The 21,834-nt window shown below is 36.6% G+C and overlaps 1 protein-coding gene across 2 annotated transcripts in view; it reads left to right on the top strand.

Annotated features, from left to right (window-relative positions):
• PAK2 (p21 (RAC1) activated kinase 2) overlaps window positions 1-21,834 on the top strand; it is a 91,004-nt gene that overhangs the window by 53,455 nt on the left and 15,715 nt on the right. For both annotated transcript variants that reach the window (XM_027587697.1, XM_027587698.1), the window contains 10 exons: window positions 7,757-7,857; window positions 8,406-8,553; window positions 10,411-10,442; window positions 11,149-11,256; window positions 12,643-12,775; window positions 14,181-14,244; window positions 15,676-15,724; window positions 16,215-16,327; window positions 17,864-17,981; window positions 19,699-19,798. In XM_027587697.1, coding sequence (XP_027443498.1) covers window positions 7,757-7,857; window positions 8,406-8,553; window positions 10,411-10,442; window positions 11,149-11,256; window positions 12,643-12,775; window positions 14,181-14,244; window positions 15,676-15,724; window positions 16,215-16,327; window positions 17,864-17,981; window positions 19,699-19,798 — 966 coding nt within the window. The remainder of the gene's footprint in view (window positions 1-7,756; window positions 7,858-8,405; window positions 8,554-10,410; window positions 10,443-11,148; window positions 11,257-12,642; window positions 12,776-14,180; window positions 14,245-15,675; window positions 15,725-16,214; window positions 16,328-17,863; window positions 17,982-19,698; window positions 19,799-21,834) is intronic.

Below are 21,834 nucleotides of genomic sequence, written 5' to 3'. Positions count from 1 at the left end.
ACATACTTGAAAGATAGGATGGAAAAGTGGTATCTGACTAAACTGAACAGACAAGGACCTATCCTAAGCATTTACAGATGGGAATGTCTGTGAGAAGTGAACCGGTTTCCTTGTAAAAATCTCAGAGGCTTAGGATTTAGAGACATACAACATGATGTGTGTGTGTGTGTGTGTGTGTGTGTGTGTGTGTGTGTGTGTGTGTGGTGGGGTGGGGAGCTATAATACACAGGCTGAAAAAGGGAGGGAATTAATTGAAAATCTATGTAGGTAGTGTCAGAGGACCCTTAAGATCCCTTCTTTACCCCATATAGCCAATGAAATGTTTTAAATCCCATTCTCCAGTAGAACAAAAGAACAGGGCGCCTGGGTGGCTCAGATGGTTAAGCGTCTGCCTTCGGCTCAGGTCATGATCCCAGACTCCTGGGATCGGGTCCCACATCGGGCTCCCTGCTCCTTGGGAGCCTGCTTCTCCCTCTGCCTCTCTCTCTCTCTGTCTCTGTCTCTCATGAATAAATAAATAAAATCTTAAAAAAAAAAAGAACAAAAGAACAAACTGATGTTTATGTGTATTCGAGGAGAAATTAAACCCTCATTCTTGTCAGAGGAGTCAGTGAAAGGTATAGCACAAGAATAAGAAAGGCAGATTCCTTAACTATAGGAAACACAAGGTTGCTGGAGGAGAGGTGGGTGGGGGAATGGGGTAACTGGGTGATGGGCATTAAAGAGGGCACTTGATATAATGAGCACTGGGTGTTATATGCAACTGATGAATCACTAAACTCTATCTCTGAAACTTAAAAAAAAAAAAAGGAAGAAAGGCAGATTCAAAGTAAGTTAACATGTAAAATTTATTTTCTCTGCCCTGCTTCAGAATACTTGTAGCTTGACTCAAAGCCCTCAGACTAGAGATTGGAAGATTTTTCTCTGGATTAACAAGTGCCCTGGAAAAAAATACTTGAGGTACCCCACCCCACCCCCATCTTTAATGAAAACGCTGACTTATCTTCCATTTAACTTTTTAATACTTTGTTGTATGAGTAGACAGCAGAAGATTTCCAGACATTTGAGAAAAACCCTTAATATAAGAGAGGATAAAACAACGGGATAAAAAAGAAATATAGAAGAAACAGACAACGGAGGTGAAGAAAACCAACGTATACACACAAGTAAACTATATAATCTTCAAAGAGAAGATCAGTGGCATCCATGAAACAAGGAAAATATTCTCAGAGAAAAAACGATCAGAAAAAAATGAGAAGTAATTCTTGGGAAATGAACATTTAAGATTACCAAAGCAAACAAAAGGTATCAATAGGTGGAAGATTAGAAGACAGTCAAGAAAATCCTCCCAGATTATTAGACAAAAATACAAAGATGGAAAATATGAGAGGAAATAATACGATGTACTGATCTAATAGTGAACAAATAAAATAATCCAAGAAATAATAGAAAAAATTTCCCAGATCTGAAGAATATGATTTCCAGATGGAAGGGACTCACTGAGTACTCAGCTCAATGAAAGAATAAAGACCATATCAAATCATATCCTGAAATTTCATAATACCACAGATAAGACAGCAAAACTGGTTATACTTCCAGTCAAGATGGAGTAACAGGGACCAGATTTACCCCTCCATGTGAAAGAACTAAAACACTGGGAAAAAACACACAAAATAATGGTTTTCATGATGTTGTACATCAGATAATAAAAGAAATCAGTCATTGAGAGATGCAGAACAATGGAGGTGATTCCTAAAATTGACCCAGCTTACTGCCTGGAATGAGTTGTCAGGCTGCAGCAAGGGGAGGAACAATTAGGTGGTCTTCTAGAGCTAAGAAAGAGAGCTGGGAGTTGAGAGATGTCAGGGCAGCTAGTTTTTATACACAGACCAGAGAGAGAGAGAAGGATCTGTAGAAGTCCCCCTTGAGTCTTCAGTAGCACATGTATGTGAGAGTAACTACCCAGAGCTGGAAAAGGAACTGCTGGAAATAATGAGAGGAAACTATCCTTGATGCTCACACAGGGCCTAGAATATTTCCTATTGCCACCGGTCAGAATAAGAAACATTGAGTAGAGGTCTTGCCTCGGTAATGGGGCAGAATTAGCTCTAGATTAAATGATGCTCCAATTTTGCATCATTTGCATAAACAAAACTTTAATACCTAAAAGGATCGCTGTTTATAAATTTGTTTCTCCCCTATATGAGTAAACAGCTAAGAATAACAAGCTCACCAGTATTTATAGGAATACAAAAATATCTAGCACCTACCAGGGAAAAATTTTCAATGTCTGGCATCCATTCAGTATTTTCCAGGCATGCAAAGACCCATAATGAATAAAATCCACCAATTGGAATCACTCCAGAAATGACACAGATGATGAATTAATAGGCAAGGATATTAAAATGGTGAAATAATTGTATTCCATATGTTGAAAAACCCAAAGGAAAGATTGGGCATATTTAGAGGTAGCAATGGAAAATAGAAAAAAGAATAAATCAAATTCTAGAGATTGAAAATACAATGGACAGATTAACAGTAGATTAGGCATTTCAGAAGGAAAGATGAGTGAATTTGAAGACCATGGCAATAGAAACCATCTAAAATGAAACTTAGAAGAAAAAAAGTGAAACAAGAGTGAATAGCTGTGGGACAAACTGCATGCGGAGCTAATATAAGCGTAAATGAAGTCTCCATTTAAAAAAAAAAGTTTTTAAAAAGTGGCTAAAAACTTTACACATTTAATGAAAGCTATAAACCCATAGATTCAAGAAGTTCAGTGAATTCCAAGCACGAGAAATATGATGAAAACTACACCACAACACATAATCAAATTGTTTAAAACTAGTGATAAAGAGGGTGCCTGGGTGGCTCAGTCGTTAAGCGTCTGCCTTCGGCTCAGGTCATGATCCCAGGATCCTGGGATCGAGTCCCGCATCGGGCTCCCTGCCCAGCGGGAAGCCTGCTTCTCCCTCTCCCGCTCCCCCTGCTTGTGTTCCTGCTCTCGCTGTGTCTGTCAAATAAATAAATAAAATCTTAAAAAAAAAAGTGATAGAGAAAAATTTTTTAAGTATTTTTTATTATTTATTTGCTAGAGAGAGAGAGGGGGGGAACACAAGCAGAGGGAGAAGCAGGCTCCCTGCTGAGCAGGGAGCCCTATATGGGACTCGATCCCAGGACCCTGGGATCATGACCCAAGCCAAAGGCAGACGCTTAATGACTGAGCCACCCAGGCACCCCAAAGAGAAAATTTTAAAAGCTTTTAGACCTTTGGCTCAATTTTCTGTGAACCTAAAACTGCTCTAAAAAATAAAGTCTATTAAAAAACAACAACAAAAAAAAAAACCCACTTATTGTTGTAAGCCAAAAAATAAGCTGCCAGAAAGAAAAGACACATTACATATAGAGGAACAAAATATGACAGTGGATTTCATGGAAGTAACAGTGCATCTCAAAAGAAAAGAAGGAACATCTTTAAAGTACTGAAAGAAAGAAAAAAAAAATCTGTCAACTTAGAATTCTGTATCTTGTGAACATATCTTTCAAAAATGAAGGGGAAACAAAAGACTTTTTTTAATGTATAAAGGCTGAAAGAATATATCACCAGCAGGCCTGCCCTATAAGAAATATTAAACCAGATCATTCAGGCAGAAGGAAAATGTTGTCAGATGGAAATGTGAATCTGCATAAAGGAATGAAAAATCACTGAAAATGGCAAATGTTTTTTATCTAAGTCTCTGAAAAATAACTGAGTTTTTAAGAAATGAAGTCCTGATACATTCTGTCACATAGATGAACCTCAAAAACTAAGTAAAAAAAGCCATTTAACAAAAGACTGCACATTGTGTGGTCCTATTTATATGAAATGGCCAGAATAGGCAAATGTGTGGTGACAGAAAGATTAGTGGTTACCTTGAGCTCGGGAGGAGGAGAGGGAACAATGAGAAGTGATTGCTAATGAGTACTAGGTTTCTTTTAGGGATGATGACAATGTCCACAGTTAGATTATGGTGATGGTTGCACAACTCTATATATACTAAAACCCAGATGAACTTTATTAAAGAGTTACTGTTTAAAAAAACAACAAAGGAGATAAAAGGGAATTATAAAAAATACTTAGTAAATCAAAAAGAGGAAAATGTAAACAAAGAATAGAGAGCAAAGAATAGAGAAAACAAATTATGGAATGGTGGGTTTAAACCCAGCTATATTGGGGTGCCTGGGTGGCTCAGTCGGTTGAGTGACTCTTGATCTCAGCTCAGGTCTTGATCTCAGGGTTGTGAGTTCAAGCCCTGCGTTGGGCTCCACACTGGGCGTGGAGCCTACTTAAAGATTGATAGATAGATAGACAGAGACAGACTGTAGACTTAAAAATAGATGATAGAAAAGAAAAAGTAAACCCAGCTATATCAATAATCACATTAAATGTAACTGATCTAGATCCCAATTAAAAAGCAGAGGTTAGGGGCGCTTGGATGGCTCAGTCGTTAAGCATCTGCCTTCGTCATGATCCCGAGGTCCTAGGATCGAGCCCCACATCGGGCTCTCTGCTAGACCGGGAGCCTGCTTTTCCCTCTCCCACTTCCCTGCTTGTGTTCCCTCTCCAGCTGTCTCTCTCTCTCTCTGTCAAATAAACAAAACCTTAAAAAAAAAAGCAGAGGCTGTTAGATTACTAACTATATGCTGTCCACAAGAAGTCCACTTAAAAAATATATAAGCCACAAAATAGGTCAAAATAAAAGGATTTTTTTTTCAAGTTTGCTAACAGTGAAAAGAAACCTGGACTGGCTAAAATCAGATAAAGTAGATTTTAGAGCAAAAAATACTGCTCTAAATATTTAAGGGATAAGGATAGGGAATAGGTTTTTTTATAATGGTAATAAGGTCAGTTCTAAGGTCAGTTCGTCAAGAGTATATAATAGAAGTAAACATTTATGCACTTAATAATAGAGCTTTGAAATACATGAAGCAAAAACAGATATAATTTTAAGGAGAAATAGACAATTCCAGTTATAGTTGGAGATTCCAGTATACTTCTCTCAATAATTGGTAGAGCAAGTAGAAAATTGCTAAAACTATCAATCAACTTTGACCAGTTGACATTTATAGAAATTTTATCTAGCAGAATACACATTCTTTCTAAGTGAACATAGAACGGTTACTGAGATCACATTCTAGGGAGATTTTTATTTTTTTATTTTTTTTTAATTTATATATTTATTAGAGAGAGAGAGACAGCGAGAGAGGGAACACAAGCAGGGGAGTGGCAGAGGGAGAAGCAGGCTTCCCGCCGAGCAGGGAGCCCAATGCGGGGCTCGATCTGAGGACCCTGGGATCATGACCTGAGCCGAAGGCAGACGCTTAACGGCTGAGCCACCCAGGCGCCCCCTAGGGAGATTTTTAAAAGCCTAATAAATGTAGGAAGATTCAAATCACACAAAGTATCTTCCATGACCACAATGTAATTAAATTAGAAATCAATAACAGAAAAATCTCTGGAAATATTTGGAAAAAAAAACCCACTTCCAAATAAATGAAGAAATCAAAAGGATACTTAGGAAGTATGTTAAACAGAATGAAAATGCTGCTAAGGCAATACTTAGAAGAAAATGTATAGTATTAAGCACCCATATGAGAAGAGAAGATATTTAAGTCAATGACTTAAGCAAAGCCATCTTAATAAACTAGAAAGGAAGAATGAGTAAGATCCAAAGTAGTAGAAGAAAAGAAAAAACAAAATTCAAAGTGGAGATCAATAAAATAGAAAAATCGGGGCACCTAGGTGGCTCAGTCGGTCAAGCATCTGCCTTCGGCTCGGGTTGTGATCCCAGGGTCCTGGGATCGAGCCCCGCATCGGGCTCCCTGCTCCTTGGGAGGCCTGTTTCTCCCTCTCCCACTCCCCTGCTTGTGTTCCCTCTCTCACTGTGTCTCTGTCAAATAAATAAATAAAATCTTTTTTAAAAATTTTAAAAAAATAAAATAGAAAAATCAATGAAACCATAAGCTGATTTATTGAGAATATCAATAAAATGGGTAAACCTCTAGATAAGACTGAAGGGGGGGTTGGGGGAGAGACACAAATTACCAATATTGAGAAAGAGGTGGCATTTTTACAGATATTAAAAATGATTAGGTAACATGGGGCGCCTGGGTGGCTCAATCGGTTAAGCATCTGCCTTTGGCTCAGGTCATGGTCCCAGGGTCCTGGGATCAAGCCCCGCACTGGGGTCCCTGCTCGGCGGGAGGCCTGCTTCTCCCTCTCCCTCTGCTTGTGCTCTGCCTACTTGTGCTCTCTCTCTCTCTGTCAAATAAATAAAGCCTTAAAAAAAAAAACTTAAAAAAAAAAGATTAGGTAACAAATTCAACATGTTAAAAGTGCAAAAATTTCTTGAAAGACAAATTTTCAAAGTTCATTCAAGAAGAAATAGGTACCCTGAAAACACTGTATCTCTAGGAAAATTTAGTTTGTAGTTATTAACCATCCACAAAGAAAGTGTCAGACCCATATGGTTCTACATTTAAGGAAGAAATATCAACAGTTCTACATAATCTTGCAGAAAATTGAGTGGAAAGGAATACTTCCCAATTTATTTTTAAGATTTTATTTATTTATTTGACAGCACAAGCAGGGGGAGCAGCAGAGGGAGAGGGAGAAGCAGGCCTCCCGCGGAGCAGGGAGCCCAATACGGGGCTTGATCCCAGGACCCTGGGAACATGACCTGAGCCGAAGGCAGACGCTTAACGACTGAGCCACCCAGGTGCCCCTCAAGGCTTATTTTTAAAGTACAACTGTGAAGGCAGGCTGGTATTGGCATAAAGATAAAGAGATCTTTGCAAGAGAGTTGTGTATCTAGAAATAGACCCAGGCATATGTGGACAATTGATTTTCAACAGTAGTTCAAAATGGCATTGGCCTTCTAAATAGCAACACTGGAAATGAAGAAGTTCTGAGGGGGAAAGCATTTTCAACTAAATATATATAGTCAAGAAGTATCAAGGGGGTAAACCAAAAAAGAAGAGAACAAAGTGTCCAGATTCTAGTAAGGGTAAAAGTGAAGGAGCGTCCTAGGACAACACCTGTGCCAGAAGTCCAGGCGCAGTGCTGCAGATCAGAGCAGGGCATCTGAGAGCCGGGCGGGGGTGAGGTGTGGTGTGGGGAGGAACGCAGGTGTTTGATGTGTGTCGGAAAGGTAGCAAAAACAATTGGTAGAACCATGGAAAAAGTGGGAAGCATTAAGATGTAGCAGTTATTAACTTTGATAAAAAGAGGAAGGGCTAGAGTTGCTCAAGAAAGGTGGCATGCTCGTTGTAAACTCTCCCTTTATGCAGTCTGTGCTGTCTACACGGCATAGTAAGGTAAATTTTTCTTTTGGGATGAGTAGAGCCAAATGGAAATAGGACTTGATAGACTTTGTTTTCCAAATTGCTCCATATCTGAAGTGTAGGCCTCTATTTTCGAGAACCAGTGCTCTAAAGGGCTGTTTCTTCTGCCCTGTGCTCTTTTACTCAGGCCTGGTGTTCGGTCAGTCCGAGTACCTCTTTAATCAGGACACAGCTGCGGTGGCTCCCACCCCTGCTTGAAGACAGAATGGGTTACTTTACTTTTACCAGTTTCCTATCAGCCAGTGTCTTCAGGGGAGATCTCTTCTAGAATAACTTTGTTCCTAATCTGCTCTTTGGAGAAACATGATTATGAGTACCTTTATTAATCGTGTTTAAATAGGCTGATTCTTTTTTTTTTTTTAATGCCCTCTAGGAAGTAAGAAGAAAGAAAAGGAACGGCCAGAAATTTCTCCTCCATCTGATTTTGAGCACACCATTCATGTTGGCTTTGATGCGGTTACTGGAGAATTCACTGTAAGTTTACCCATTTGGGACTCATTTATGTACCAGCATTCAAACTTTTCTTTGCATTATTAAGTTTCAAGTTAACTTTTCTATCCACGTGTTAACTGTGGATTCTTAGTGCTTTTCTCTTCTTATAAAAGTGTTTGTGGTTCGGGGCGCCTGGGTGGCTCAGTCGTTAAGCGCCTGCCTTCGGCTCAGGTCATGATCCCAGGTCCTGGGATCAAGCTCCCCATCGGGCTCCCTGCTCAGCGGGAAGCGTGCTCCTCCCTCTCCCACTCCCCCTGCTTGTGTTCCCTCTCTCGCTGTCTCTCTATCTGTCAGATAAATAAAATCTTTAAAAAAAAAAAAGTGTTTGTGGTTGGATGTATCTTTTTCTTAGGGAGCTGAGCCCATTAGTTAGAATTATGCAAAATAGATTTAGAAAAATAAGACGATTTATAATTTAATCAAGGCTACAATTGATTGGCTTGTTTTTTATGTGTTTTGTCATTAACCTCTGGAAATTGGTTTTATTGGACAACTTAAAACAACTAATTTTCTGAATATCTTTTTGTTAGGGCATGCCAGAACAGTGGGCACGATTATTACAGACCTCCAATATCACCAAACTAGAGCAAAAGAAGAATCCTCAGGCTGTGCTGGATGTCTTAAAGTTCTATGACTCCAACACAGTGAAGCAGAAATATCTGAGCTTTACTCCTCCTGGTAAGACGTTATACTGTGGTAAAAGGCTGATTCAAATGGGATTTCAAAATTGTGAAGCACATCTAGATAAAAAGATTGCTTCTGGAAAAATAAAAAGCTAAGCTATGGTTCTTGTCTCTTTTGTTGCCCCTTGTGTAGATCTGCCTTTTGTAAACTAATTGGGGCAGCTTTTATGCATAATTTGGAGTCTGGGGAGTATGTTAATCTCTTAGTTTTGCCAAAAGTGGATGTTTTGGCCTTTTGTTTGTTTTTTCATGTCACTGCTTTGGAATGACTCCCAGCAATAGAAGAGAAAGGCGCTGATTTATAGGCATGTTCATACTAGAAATATATTTATTGTTAGTAGGACAGGAGGAGGGTTGTTAGCTATATTAGATACACAGACTTTGAAGTAAAAAATGGTTAAGTCCATTCAAAAATTGAAACTTATCAAATATATAAACATAAAATAAGCATTAGAATGAAAAGATTTTACACCTTGGAATTAGAGTATCATTAGGTAAGAATTGAAGTATAGGGGGTTTTTTAAAATAGTTTATTTGTTCAAATCAGGATCAGAATAAAGTCCATACATTATAGTTGATTGCTGTATCTCTTGAATCTCTTTTGATGTTTAGGCTCCCTCACATGGATTCTCATACTCTTTTCCTTGTGATTTATTTGTTGAAGAAACAGGACCACGGGTTCTGTTTCCTTCAGTGGATTTTGCTAATTACATCCCCAGGGTGTCTTTATGTTTCTCTGACCCTTAAAATCATACATGTAGTTTTAATTAATTGTATTTAATTTGATTACGTTTTCACAGAAATAAGGGCTGTGCTCAGGGAAAAAATAGAGACCACTTGGCCAAACAATCTTGACTTTTTTACTTAGATATTGACCTTTACATCCTTAGCAAAAGGTCAGACTTGTCCCTAGAACTTTTGTGTCAGTTAGTAAATTTGTATAAATTAGTATTTTTTTAAATCAGTGTTTGACCAGAAAATGGTATGTTCTTTTCACCCTATTTTTTATATTATATATATGTTAAAGTTACGTTAAATATATACCTTTAATATAATCATATTTATAAATATATATTTATTTATATAAATACTTACATTTATATTGTATACTTATACCAATAACAAATATAAGTATGTTTTATGTTACATTAATGTATAATATATGTTAAATATTAATATGGTGGTATATTGTAATTGCATAATTATATTAATATTTAGCATATATTGTTAGATATTATATGTATAAAAATATAAAAGTCTCTGGGCCTTTTGAAAAGTAAAACAAAACAAAACTTGGTCTTCTGAACTCCAGAATGAATGTTTTGACATTTAGTCTTCATGAACTATGTTTTGCCTTCAGGAATATGCTGTCTTATTGATCAAAATTTATGTCAAGAATTTTCCTTTGCACAGTTGCTATTGTTTGAATAGTTGCTTTAAGTTTCTCAATAGACAGTTTTCTGGAGAAAGTATTACTATGAATAAACTTTTGTTTTAATAAATACACAATGAGAAGTATAGTTACAATTGTTTTTAATAGCTTTATTAAAGTATAGTTCACATGCTACAAAATTCACCCATTTGAAGATACAAGTCAATGATTTTTAGTAAATTTACAGACTTCCATTAAGATTTGAGATTTGTTAGCACAATCTTGTATAAATTCGTATTTGAAAACTGATATTGTCATTTTTCCCAAGGTTTACTTCATCTTAAAATGAAATCAGTCTAAGAACATTTTACTTGCTCTGCTTTGTATTTTCTTCCCTTTTTTTTTTCTTCCCTTTATTCTATAGAAGTTGTTTTATTTTTTGAGTTGTTGACTTAGCATTATTTTCTGTTTTGTATTCAGAGAAAGATGGCTTCCCTTCTGGAACACCAGCAGTAAGTTAATATATTACTTCTTGTAGCTCTTGTTCTAACTTAAGTTACCCAAAACAAACCTCAGTTTTTATTTAACTTTCTAAAATAAATTACAGCCATCAAAATAAATAACTACTTAATATATTTTAAGTTGGCCACTTGATTAAGCAAATAAGGAAGCCATATTAAGTAAACAGTTCCTCAATTAGGAAGAAACAGCCTTCTTGAGTTATATGAAGACAAAATGCAGTAATATGTAAAGTACCTACCTAGCGTACACCTGGCATGCAGTAAGCTCTTTATATAAAGGTTAACGTCTTCTTTTATTTTATCAGCCACCATTTTTGATGGTGAATCTGGCTGTCTTAAATGACCGGAAATGACTCTGACTTATACAAATCCTAGAGGATCTTCATTTTTGGTTTTCACAAATAAAGTGATTGTTTCCTTTTAGGGCTTGTTTAAGGGACATAAAATTTTCCCTATAAAAGGTATAGATTTTCTCTTAAGAAAACTTGATACTTACTGTAAACATTTATTTCATAAACTTTTGTTTAAGTTATAGAATTGCCTTTACTTTTTAAGTGATTAGATTAGAACCATTGAGGTTTTATCGTTTTGAAATAAGGTATTAAAGAAATACATTTTTTCAAGTGTGTCAAGAAAAGAGAGTCCTATTTTAACATATTGTTGTATCTGACTTGTCTTCCTTGCTTTGGTAATGCAGCTGAGTACCAAGGGATCAGAAACATCAGCAGTAGTAACAGAAGAAGATGATGATGATGAAGAGGCTGCTCCCCCTGTTATTGCCCCACGACCGGATCATACAAAATCAGTGCGTATCTGAGTAATTGGACTCTGGGTGTCTGGGCATGTGTGTTTTTAAAAAACAGCAGTCTGTATTTGACTGCCAGTGATTAATTTTCAAAAGGTTTCAGTATGAGGAAATTTGACGAGGAGAACTCTACCTAAAAATCATTCATCAAAAAACTAGTTTTTTTGAAAATTAAAATTAAATGACTTCCTTAAAAGTTAAAATAGTTACCTCATTGTTTTTCCTTTCTGTGTTACACCTTGTCTTCCAGAGAATCCATCTATTTCTCTGGCTTTCTCTGTTTATCTCAATCTCAACTACTATTATCTAAAACTTAAATCTTACTTCTTACCCAAATTGTGTATATAATCTCCCATTTTACATTTCTCTTAAAACCTTGGTGTCATTCAAGAGGCTGCTGAGTGAAATTCCCAACCAGATAGGGGAAAATTGAAAAAATAATGACCTTAGAGACAGAAAGAGTCCTGTCTCCCTGTACTAGTACAGGAAAGGGGAGGGCGGGTGCTGTGCGTGAAGTGCTGGTACATCAGCAGGAAGGGCTCTGAGGACTGCTGCCGGGTCCTTAGATCCTTTGATCTAACGAGAGAGGGCTCTGTTTTCTTGCTTTACCTCCTAGAATTGGCAGTTTAAAATGAAACGGTAGAACATTGGGTATTATATAAGACTGATGAATCACTAACCTCTACCTCTGAAACCAATAATACATTATATGTTAATTGGATTTAAATAAAAATTAAAAAAAATAAAATGAAATGGTAGAAATCAACTTTGGGTAGAAGTTTTTATGAGAATTAATAGTTAATTCAACATCTTGGTTTCTGTAATTTTTTCTCTTTATTTCTCTTTTGTAATAAGAACATGATTTTTAAGTGTGTACCTTTTTGCTTCATTGCTAGCATATCATTTTAGATCTGGTTAAACTTAAATTTCATTCACAGATCTGCTATTTTGCTAGACAGACTTTTAAAATCTATACATCACATGTCAAAAGTGTTTAACATTTATTCGTCTTAGTTATAAGTCTTTTATTAAGGCAAGTCTGAAAATATTATTCTCATTCTTTAGAACGCTGGAGTAAACTAGTTTTGATTAAAAATCAAAGAACTGGGGCGCCCGGGTGGCTCAGTTGTTAAGCATCTGCCTTCTGCTCAGGTCTTGATCCCGGGGTCCTGGGATCCAGCCCCGCGTCGGGCTCCTTGCTCAGCAGGAAGCCTGCTTCTCCCTCTCCCACTACCCCCTGCTTGTGTTCCCTCTCTCACTGTATCTCTCACTGTCAAAAAGTAAATAAAAATCTTAAAAAAAAAAAATCGAAGAACTGAATAGTGTACCAGTAAGAATACCTAAAAATATTTTTCCTCAGATCTCAGTAATTAACTGTCTCCGCAGATTTATACACGATCTGTAATTGACCCTATTCCTGCACCAGTTGGTGATTCTAATGTTGATAGCGGTGCCAAATCTTCTGACAAACAGAAAAAGAAGACCAAAATGACAGATGAAGAGATTATGGAGAAATTAAGTATGTTACCTACATTTTACATTATTCTTAAATTGTTAATAGCTCTTGACACATTTGGCTCAGATGGATTTTAATTTATACCTTATGTTTTGGCTTAAGACATAAATAATAAATTGTTTCCTTCTAGGAACAATAGCTTCAGTTAAAATCTGCTGAAGCCAAAATCATACTCTGATTTGCTTGTTTATTATGTGTTGGCTGTTGAGTAATGTCTGCAGTGATCAGTACCTTTGGGAGCAATACTTTTTCCCAAAGGACCAAATCTAAGGGTCATGGTTGGAAACCTTATCAAAGGAAGTTTTTATATATTTATACATACTTATAGTTTCTCAATATGAGAATATAAAATATTCCCAAATAAGTAAACAATATCGCCTTCCTATATAGCTCTATGTGTAAACATTAAATGTATTTTTTTTCTCTTCTCCCTTTTCATCCATTAACTGTCATTGGCCTGAATCAGCCATTGGAAGTAGTGTACACAGTGCCAGGGAGAGGGGAGAATAATGTCCAATTACAAGTCTATTACAAGTCTACAGCAACTATAGTTATAAAGGACACTGACATAGAGGGATCAGGGATCAAGGAGAGATACTATAGCCAAAGCGGCTGTAGACCTGAGATTGGGTACTTATATAGAACTGGATTGTTTGTGTGAGTCTCCTTAATGTGGATATCGAGCAAGTGAAAAGTTAGTGTGGTTTTTCTCATGTTTTGACTTAGTGGTAATAAGAATATATTGTTACAGTTTTATGTCCAAATCCTAATTATAAAACTGTTTCTTAGTTATGACTTTGTGAACTTTCCTAAAACAGATGTATGATTAGTTCATACTAAAGTAGAGTAATCTTTATAGAAATAAGTGGTTTCCTAAATATATTGGAAGATAGAAGGTATATGGGAAGAGTCAGAAAAGCCATTTAGGGTTATTCATTTGGATATCATTTATATTATTATTTCTGATAATAAATAGTTTCATAACTTAACCATTAGTTTAATACATTTCAGTGGAGTGTGAAAAGTAGAATGACCAGTCCATCCTTCTCCAGAAATTTCCCAGTTAAGACTGAACATCCCACATCCTGAGAACCCCTTTATTCTCAGGCAGACTAACACAGTTAGTCATTTTAAAATGTGTTTATTTTTGAGAAAGTGAGACGATAATTAAAACATTAGCTAGGAGGTCCAACCTCATGGAAGTAATATGTCTTCTTGTTTCTGATAACTTTCCTGTTAAGTTTCATTAGTGTTCTGTGTTTGAAACATACATGATTTTTGAAAGTTGTGTTTGAAAACCAATATTCTAAAATCAGTAGAGTTTATTAAAAGGAATAATGAGATTAGTTTACAACTTTAAAATGCTTTACTGAGCTTCCAACTTTTTGTTGTTTTTTGTTTAAAATAGGAACTATTGTGAGCATAGGTGACCCTAAGAAAAAATACACAAGATATGAAAAAATTGGGCAAGGGTAAGTATTTGTGACTCTATTAAACAGTCTGTAATAATTCCTGGGTGTATAGTATGGTATCTCTCTTCTGCCTGTTGACATTGAGCACTTAGAGCATCCTATGCATGGTATTCTTGGATTCATGTAAATAAGTAATGCATTTATTTCTACATGCTGTTAGAAAGCTGTACTGTTCAGCAATGACTCTACATTGTTTTTTCTTAAATGTTATTTCCCATTGGTGGTTAAGAGATTAGATGGAAAAATTGACCACCAAATATATTTAAAAGACAATAAGAACATTTACTACAAGATGATAGGCAATAAAAGTATGTATTTAATCACATCATTGAGTATTGTATTTTGAGTCTCCTGATCGGATTTTGCCCAGTAATTTGTGTTTTTAAACTACACTTAACTTTGTTTCTGCCTGGGAGCAAATGAACATCTTGAATTTTTAATGTTATTAATCTCTGGAAAGTATTCTGTGAATTTAGAAAGAGAGCTTGAGTCTTTTTTGAAAACTTCCTTATGAATTTCTTTCTAAAAACTAAATTTAGTGGGGTTCCTGGGTGGCTCAGTCAGTTAAGCGTCCAACTCTTGATTTCCGCTCAGGTCATGATCTCAGGGTTGTGAGATTAGCCCTATTGGGGCTCCACGCTGGGTGTGGAGTCTGCTTAAGATTCTCTCTCTCCCTCTCCCTCTCCCCCCACCTCTACCTCTCTTAAAAAAAATCTAAATTTTGTTGCATAACTGGTTTGATAACAAAAATTGAAAATCATCTTAATATTCTTGAGCAAGGTAATGGATAAATTGTATCAAATAATGTAAATAATAATGAGTGAACAAAAAGACCTGTCCTAAATCCAGTGTCGAATTAAAGCAAATCTCAAAACATAAAATAAAAAATAAATTTAAAAAATTAAAAAGCAAATTGCAGAAAAATACATAAAATAAAACCACTTATAAGAAGTTTAAAACTTATGTTGAATATAGTTTATAGTGATGCACACCTCTGCCCTTGATAAAGTGTAGACAGATACATGGCTAGGATGCACATCAACTACAGAATAAACACCAAATACCAATTACTTTTGGGAGGACAGAAGGATGCCTCTGGAAAGCTCATGCAAGGACTTCAAATTTATTTGTTGGTTTTTGTTTCTTAAGCAGGGAAGTGGATCCATGAGTGTATATTACTTTTTTCTTTCCTTTTTCCTACATTTTTGTAGGTATGATATTTATGATAAATTTCTAACATAGGTTTTGGCCACAAGGATTGCCTTTTTCTTATTTTTTCCCCTTTTGTGTTTGCTTTTACTCCTGTTTAAAAATGTTAAGTCTTAAATGTTCTTTAATCCTTGTCCAGTTGTACTAATTGTAAAATCTTTAGCTATATAAATGATAGTGATTTAGAAACCTTAAATCTGGTTGTGTCTTTTTTCCCCCTAGGGCTTCTGGTACAGTTTTCACTGCTACTGATGTGGCATTGGGACAGGAGGTAGCTACTTTTTCATACTTCTGGGTGTTACCATTAGCTTTTAGTATAGGAGGAAACTAGATAAACTTGTGAATAATCAAGAGGAATCTTTTTTTCAGTTGAATATGTTAAAAAAATTACTCTGTATTTTATAGCACTTTTCTTAATAGGGGAAAAAAGAAAGAATTATGCATTGAGTTTCCTAAATAAGCAAATATTTAAAAAATTATTTTCCCAGCTTGGAATGAAAAGAGGATTAATTCTTGGCATTGGTATGACCTTGGGTTGGTTAATCAGCTTCGGGAGAAATCTAAAAGTAATTAGGCTCTGTGTATTACAAAGCCTTGTGCGTAGGCGTTGTGGAAGTAAAAGTACTACCTGTAAGTTACAGTCTCATTGTATAGTACAATAGATATACAATAAATTAAATTATTACCTGATTGGTGTTGGTAATTTTCTAAGAGAATTAGGAGACTTGTTCTGATTTTTTTTATTTCTGTTTCCATCATAGGTTGCTATCAAACAGATTAATTTACAGAAACAGCCAAAGAAGGAATTAATCATTAATGAGATTCTGGTGATGAAAGAATTAAAGAATCCCAACATAGTTAACTTCTTGGACAGGTAAATATGAATATTTCTTAAACAGTAGGAAAAAATGTAGAAATTTTAAGTCTCGTGGTTTTGGGGGCTAGCTCAAGCACTTGGATTAGACCAGAGTAGGATGTCAGTGTTGAAAAGTAAGCTTGAAGGAGGAGGAGAGAGGTAAAAGTAAAAATAGCGCATTGCGGGGCACCTGAGTGGCTCAGTCGGTTAAGCGTCCTACTCTTGGTTTCTGCTCAGGTCATGATGTCAGGGTCATGGGAACAAGCCCAGGTGCAGCCAGGCCTTGGGCTCCACGCTCAGTGCGGGAGTCTCTTTGGGATTCTCTCCCTCCCTCCATGCTCCACCCCCACCCCCCCACCCCCCACGTGTTCTCTCTCTCTCAAAAATAAATAAATCTTTAAAAAAAGGCATATTGCAGTTTAGCAGGCCTTTTTCTACATATATATCCCCTGGCAAGTGAGGGAAAGCAGTTAAATGAAGGACATTGCTGCTGGTGCTTATTAATTATAAATGATCAGAAGCAGAAACATTAAGGAAATGAACTGTGATTCATGTGTTGACTGACAGCGGTGCCTGGCCTCATGGTTTTTAAGCTTTTAGATCAGTTTCTATTTCAAATGCTGTCGTTCATGGGCAAATAGTTTGTTTGTCAAAACCTCATTTAATTTAGGCATTGATGTTAAGTAACAGAACAAAGAGCAGAATAGAAAATTGTATATTCGGGCGCCTGGGTGGCTCAATTGGTTAAGCGACTGCCGTCAGCTCAGGTCTTGATCCTGGAGTCCCGGGATCGAGTCCCACATTGGGCTCCCTGCTCAGCAGGGAGTCTGCTTCTGCCTCTGACCTTCCCCTCCTCTCCTGCTCTCTATCTCTCATTCTCTCTCTCTCAAATAAATAAATAAAATCTTTAAAAAAAAAGAAAATTGTATATTCTACAATTATATGGGGATTCTTAAGCAATTACATATGTGCGAATGAAAGAAGAATAGAAAAATAAATGAAAACTAAAATAGTGATTGTATTGGAGGTAGAAGATTATAGGTGACTTTCTTATTTCCACATTTAAATGTGTTTAGAATAGGAAAAAGATAACACATTTTTAGATTTTAGCTTTAGTAGTGGGGGCCATGTTCATAAAAATCAACTTTCCAGGTATATTTCCCTGCTTTTAAAAATACTTTGTCACGTCAGTTTCACATGGTGGATAGGCTTTGGAATCAGTTACACTTGGCTTCCAATTCTGGTCCTGTCATTTACTAGCCATCTCTTCATCTGTAAAACAAGACGAATGATTCCTACCTTACAGCGTTATTTTAATTGAAACCATCAAGTTACAATTGTGGGGCAACTTTGAAGTCACTCAGGAAAGTCCTAATGACCGTCAGTTACTACTCTGCGCTGTTGCATTGCAGCTTGCCAGTTTTCTTCCTGGCCTTCATGGCTTCCAGCTTTCTAGTTTCATGATTAGGGTGTCTGACATTTGAATTCTTCGGCACAGAGTGGTATGAAAGTAAAAATGTGAGTGTATTTTGTGTGTTTATCATGGTTTTTTAGTTACCTGATGGGAGATGAACTGTTTGTGGTAATGGAGTACCTTGCTGGGGGATCCCTTACTGATGTTGTAACAGAAACCTGCATGGATGAAGCACAGATTGCTGCTGTTTGCAGAGAGGTGAGTTTGTTCCCTTTCCGATAAGTTATAGCAATGTGTAGTTAGCAGGACATTAAAAAGGGGGGGGGGTAGTTTTGCACAGGTGATTTTTACTATGTGAGATACTTTCTCTACATATTCTCTGCAAGTTGTCTCCATACCATTTTATCCTACATGAGAGTTTAAACCCTTTCCTTCATGTGTAAGATAATTCTGGAATGGAGCATGGATTTTTGAAGAGCCCAGCTCACAGGTAAATTTCAGTGAGGTGATCATTAAAATTTATCATCCCAACAGGGTACTTTTAAGAGTTAAAGGGAGTGCCACTCAGCAGTGGAAACAAGGACTATCTCATACCAAGCAGGGCACATGTTCACCTGAAGTCTGCTTCTGGCTTTATTAAGCTCCTCAAAGGTGAAAAGCTGGTTGTTGAATTTTTAGACGTACTGTTGCTTAAAAGCCGGTAGAATTCTGCCAAATTGCCTAAGTCTAAGCTAAAACTGAAAATTTTAATTCTGAGTTAATTATGCTCCACTGAAGGGGTAGGGTAGCCCCTTTGGTTATTTCAGGAGGGGAGGAAATGAGAACTCTTTAATAGTTGTGAATATGGTATTTTAATAATATGATATCTCTAACATAGAGTGATCATTTAAAAACTGACAAAAACTTAAGAATGTATCCATACTTAATTTGTTTGTCTAATAATTTCTTTTTGTAATTATTTTAAAAATTATTTTAGGAGTTCCTCGAATTATGACAAACTTGCTTCTATTGTACAATAGTGTTTTGGGGAGGATTTGTTCTTCTCAAGAATCTGCTTACATGCTTGGTAAATGCAGGATGCCTAGGTGGCTCAGTTGGTTAAGCGTCTGCCTTCGGCTCAGGTCATGATCTCAGGGTCCTGGGACCGAGTCCCACATCGAGAAGTCCCTGCTTCTCTCTGCCTGCCGCTCCCCTTGCTTGTGCTGTCTCTCTCTCTCTGACAAATAAATAAAATCTTTAAAAAAAAATACTTGGTAAACGTAGTACAGTGATACATAGTTTATCTGTTTTTCCTTGAATGAATAGTAGAATTTTTTTTTTTAAGATTTTTATTTATGTATTAGAGAGAGAGAGCATGAGAGGGAGGAGGGTCAGAGGGAGAAGCAGACCCACTGCTGAGCAGGGAGCCCGATGCAGGACTCGATCCCGGGACTCCAGGATCGTGACCTGAGCCGAAGGCAGTTGCTTAATCAACTGAGCCACCCAGGCGCCCCTGAATAGTAGAATATTTTAAATGAGATTTTTAGTTGTTATTCATAATGTATGGTCTTTATTTTGTTGTTCTCCTCTAGTGGGGGTAAGAAATAAAAACACAACTTTTTCAATTCAAAAACATAGGGACAAGCAGATCTTAAAACTCTAATCTTTTTCTTGTATTTAAGGAAGGGGGCAGAGTTTTTCCTCACTTCTGACTCCTTGCTTTCTGAAACATGGCATAAGAGGAAAGTTACTCTTTCATCAGTGGTGTCTAGGTTGTGGATATAGCTTTATGTAAAATCCACTCTAAAAGAAATGAAGAAAACATCTTAACATTACATCAGTAAACAGCTGGATGGAACTGGACCTCCCAGGTTCTTACCTTCTTTTCAGGGGCTAGATTAGAATTCTGAAGCAGTGCTCAGGCCATAAGTACTGATTGTAACTTCCCTTAGACTTTTCAGGGACTGTTTTATTAATAGGTGTTTTTCTTGTTTAGTGTTTACAGGCATTGGAGTTTTTACATGCCAATCAGGTGATCCACAGAGATATCAAAAGTGACAACGTGCTTTTGGGGATGGAAGGATCGGTTAAACTTAGTAAGTAACAAATGAGGAAATAACATTTATTTATTATTATAATTCTGCCTTTTGTTTAAGTAAAAAGAAACCTATTAATATTTTTATGACTTAATATATGGAGGGGGAGGGAGAAAATGGTAAAGAATATGGACTCTCAACTGGACAGCTTGGGTTTAAATGGCAGATCAGCTACTACTTGCTGAATAATTTGGGGTGAGTTATTTATTTTCTCAATTTGATGGTAAGGAAAATAATAGTAACTGTCTCAGAGCATTCTTCTGAGGATTACAAATGTAAAGCACTGAGGAACAGTGCCTGGGACTGTCGTCATCTTGGTGCTCTCTTCCAAAGATAAACTTGAATTTGTCTCTGTTGTCTGTTAGGGTAGCTCATTATGCTGTTCAGCTTTCTTAGGATTTGGTAGAGCATGGCCTGACTGGGGGAGGGCTCTATGACCCTGACCTGAGAGATGACAAGGAACAAAACCTCTTTTCCCAATTATCTTCTCTGTCAGACATGATAGAGTCATGGGGGTTTGTCATAGACTTCCTTTCTCTCTGCGGGCTGTAATCTGTCAGTTTCAACCATGCCCTCTGGAGGAATCAAGAAGAACTTCTGTTGAGGTTCCTCCAGCTAGGCAAAATTCAAGGCATTTCTTGGATCAGGAGATCAAAATTTTTTCCTTCTGTTCTGCTGGAGTGTTTGACTCCTTTTTCAGTATGTCTTTTTTAAGACATTTCTTCCAGGGATTATTCACCCACAAGAAAGGGGTTCTACCAGATGGTCAAAAATATGATTACTAATCTTAATCAGCAGGCAAAATAGAAATGGACATTCTCATACTTTTTTGGTGGATACACATGTAAGCTGATTAGACTTTTTTGGATAATATTTTATCCTGGCTCTTCCACATACTAGATGATTGGTCTTGGATAAGTTATCTAAAAATATGTATGCCTTAGTTTCCCAATTTGTAAAATGAGAATAATATTAATAAATGTACCTATCTCAAAGTTGTCATGAGGCTTAGGTATGTTAATTCCTACAAGATACTTGGAATAGTAACCTGGTTTGTTACAGGTACCCATTTTAGCTATAAATATTATAATTTGACTGAACAATTGCTCTTTTAGTATTCTCTTGGATAAAATTACTGAACATATGCACAGCAATAAATACAGAGTTGTTCTCTGCAACATTGTGAACAACAAAAAGTACCTTAAATATCTAGCAGTATGGGAATGGTAAAATAAATTATAATTTTGTTATTTTATAATATTGTGTGGTTGTAGTAATGAGGTAGATCAATCTACAACTGGCAAAATCTCTGAAAATAAATTTTAAGAAGCAGTTTACTGGAGCACTTGGCTGGCTCAGTTGGTAGAGCATGTGACTCTTGATCTCAAAGTGGTGAGTTCAAGCCCCATGTTGGGGGTAGAGTTTACTTTAAAAAAAAAAAAAAGTTTACAGCGTATCCTACCTAGGTTAAATAAACCATGCAGTTCACAGGTAATATTTGTACCTGTATAAATTCATGACAAAAAGTCCAAAGCTTACAAACCTAAATGTTAACAGTAGTTATTTTTGAAGTAGAATGGGTCGGTCTATAGAAGGGAGGAAAAAATTCTAGATTCTCATCCCGAAGATCCCACTAAATTAACACTGAGTGCTAACCTAGGCTTTCTGCTCCTGTTACAAAATGAGGTGACTGGAGTAGAGTAATGCCGGCGAAGACCTTGTTGGGTACAGTTGCAGTTAAGGCTGTTCTTTTTCTAGGCTGTCTGCTGAGTCAGGTACTTAGTAATTCTAGCTTCTGTTTATTTTCTTCAAAAATAGTTCCCACTTCCTGGCGTTTTTACCTGATTTATAGAATTTAGTTTTGGTGCTCACCTTTGGTAACTTCTTCTTTTAGACCTTTTTCAACTTTATTAAAAATTTTAGGATAATGATTTAGAATAAAAGATCTGATAATTTGCCCTTTGCTTGTGGGAAGTAAAAGTAAAAAAAGTAAAAGTGAGAGTATATAACATCATCACAATATTTGTAAACCCATT

The sequence above is a fragment of the Zalophus californianus genome, chromosome 1, assembly GCF_009762305.2.
Source record: "Zalophus californianus isolate mZalCal1 chromosome 1, mZalCal1.pri.v2, whole genome shotgun sequence".
In the NCBI taxonomy this organism is placed as follows: domain Eukaryota; kingdom Metazoa; phylum Chordata; class Mammalia; order Carnivora; family Otariidae; genus Zalophus; species Zalophus californianus.
The sequence above is the reverse complement of the archived record's forward strand: the minus strand, read 5'-3'. Positions and strand labels throughout refer to the sequence as shown.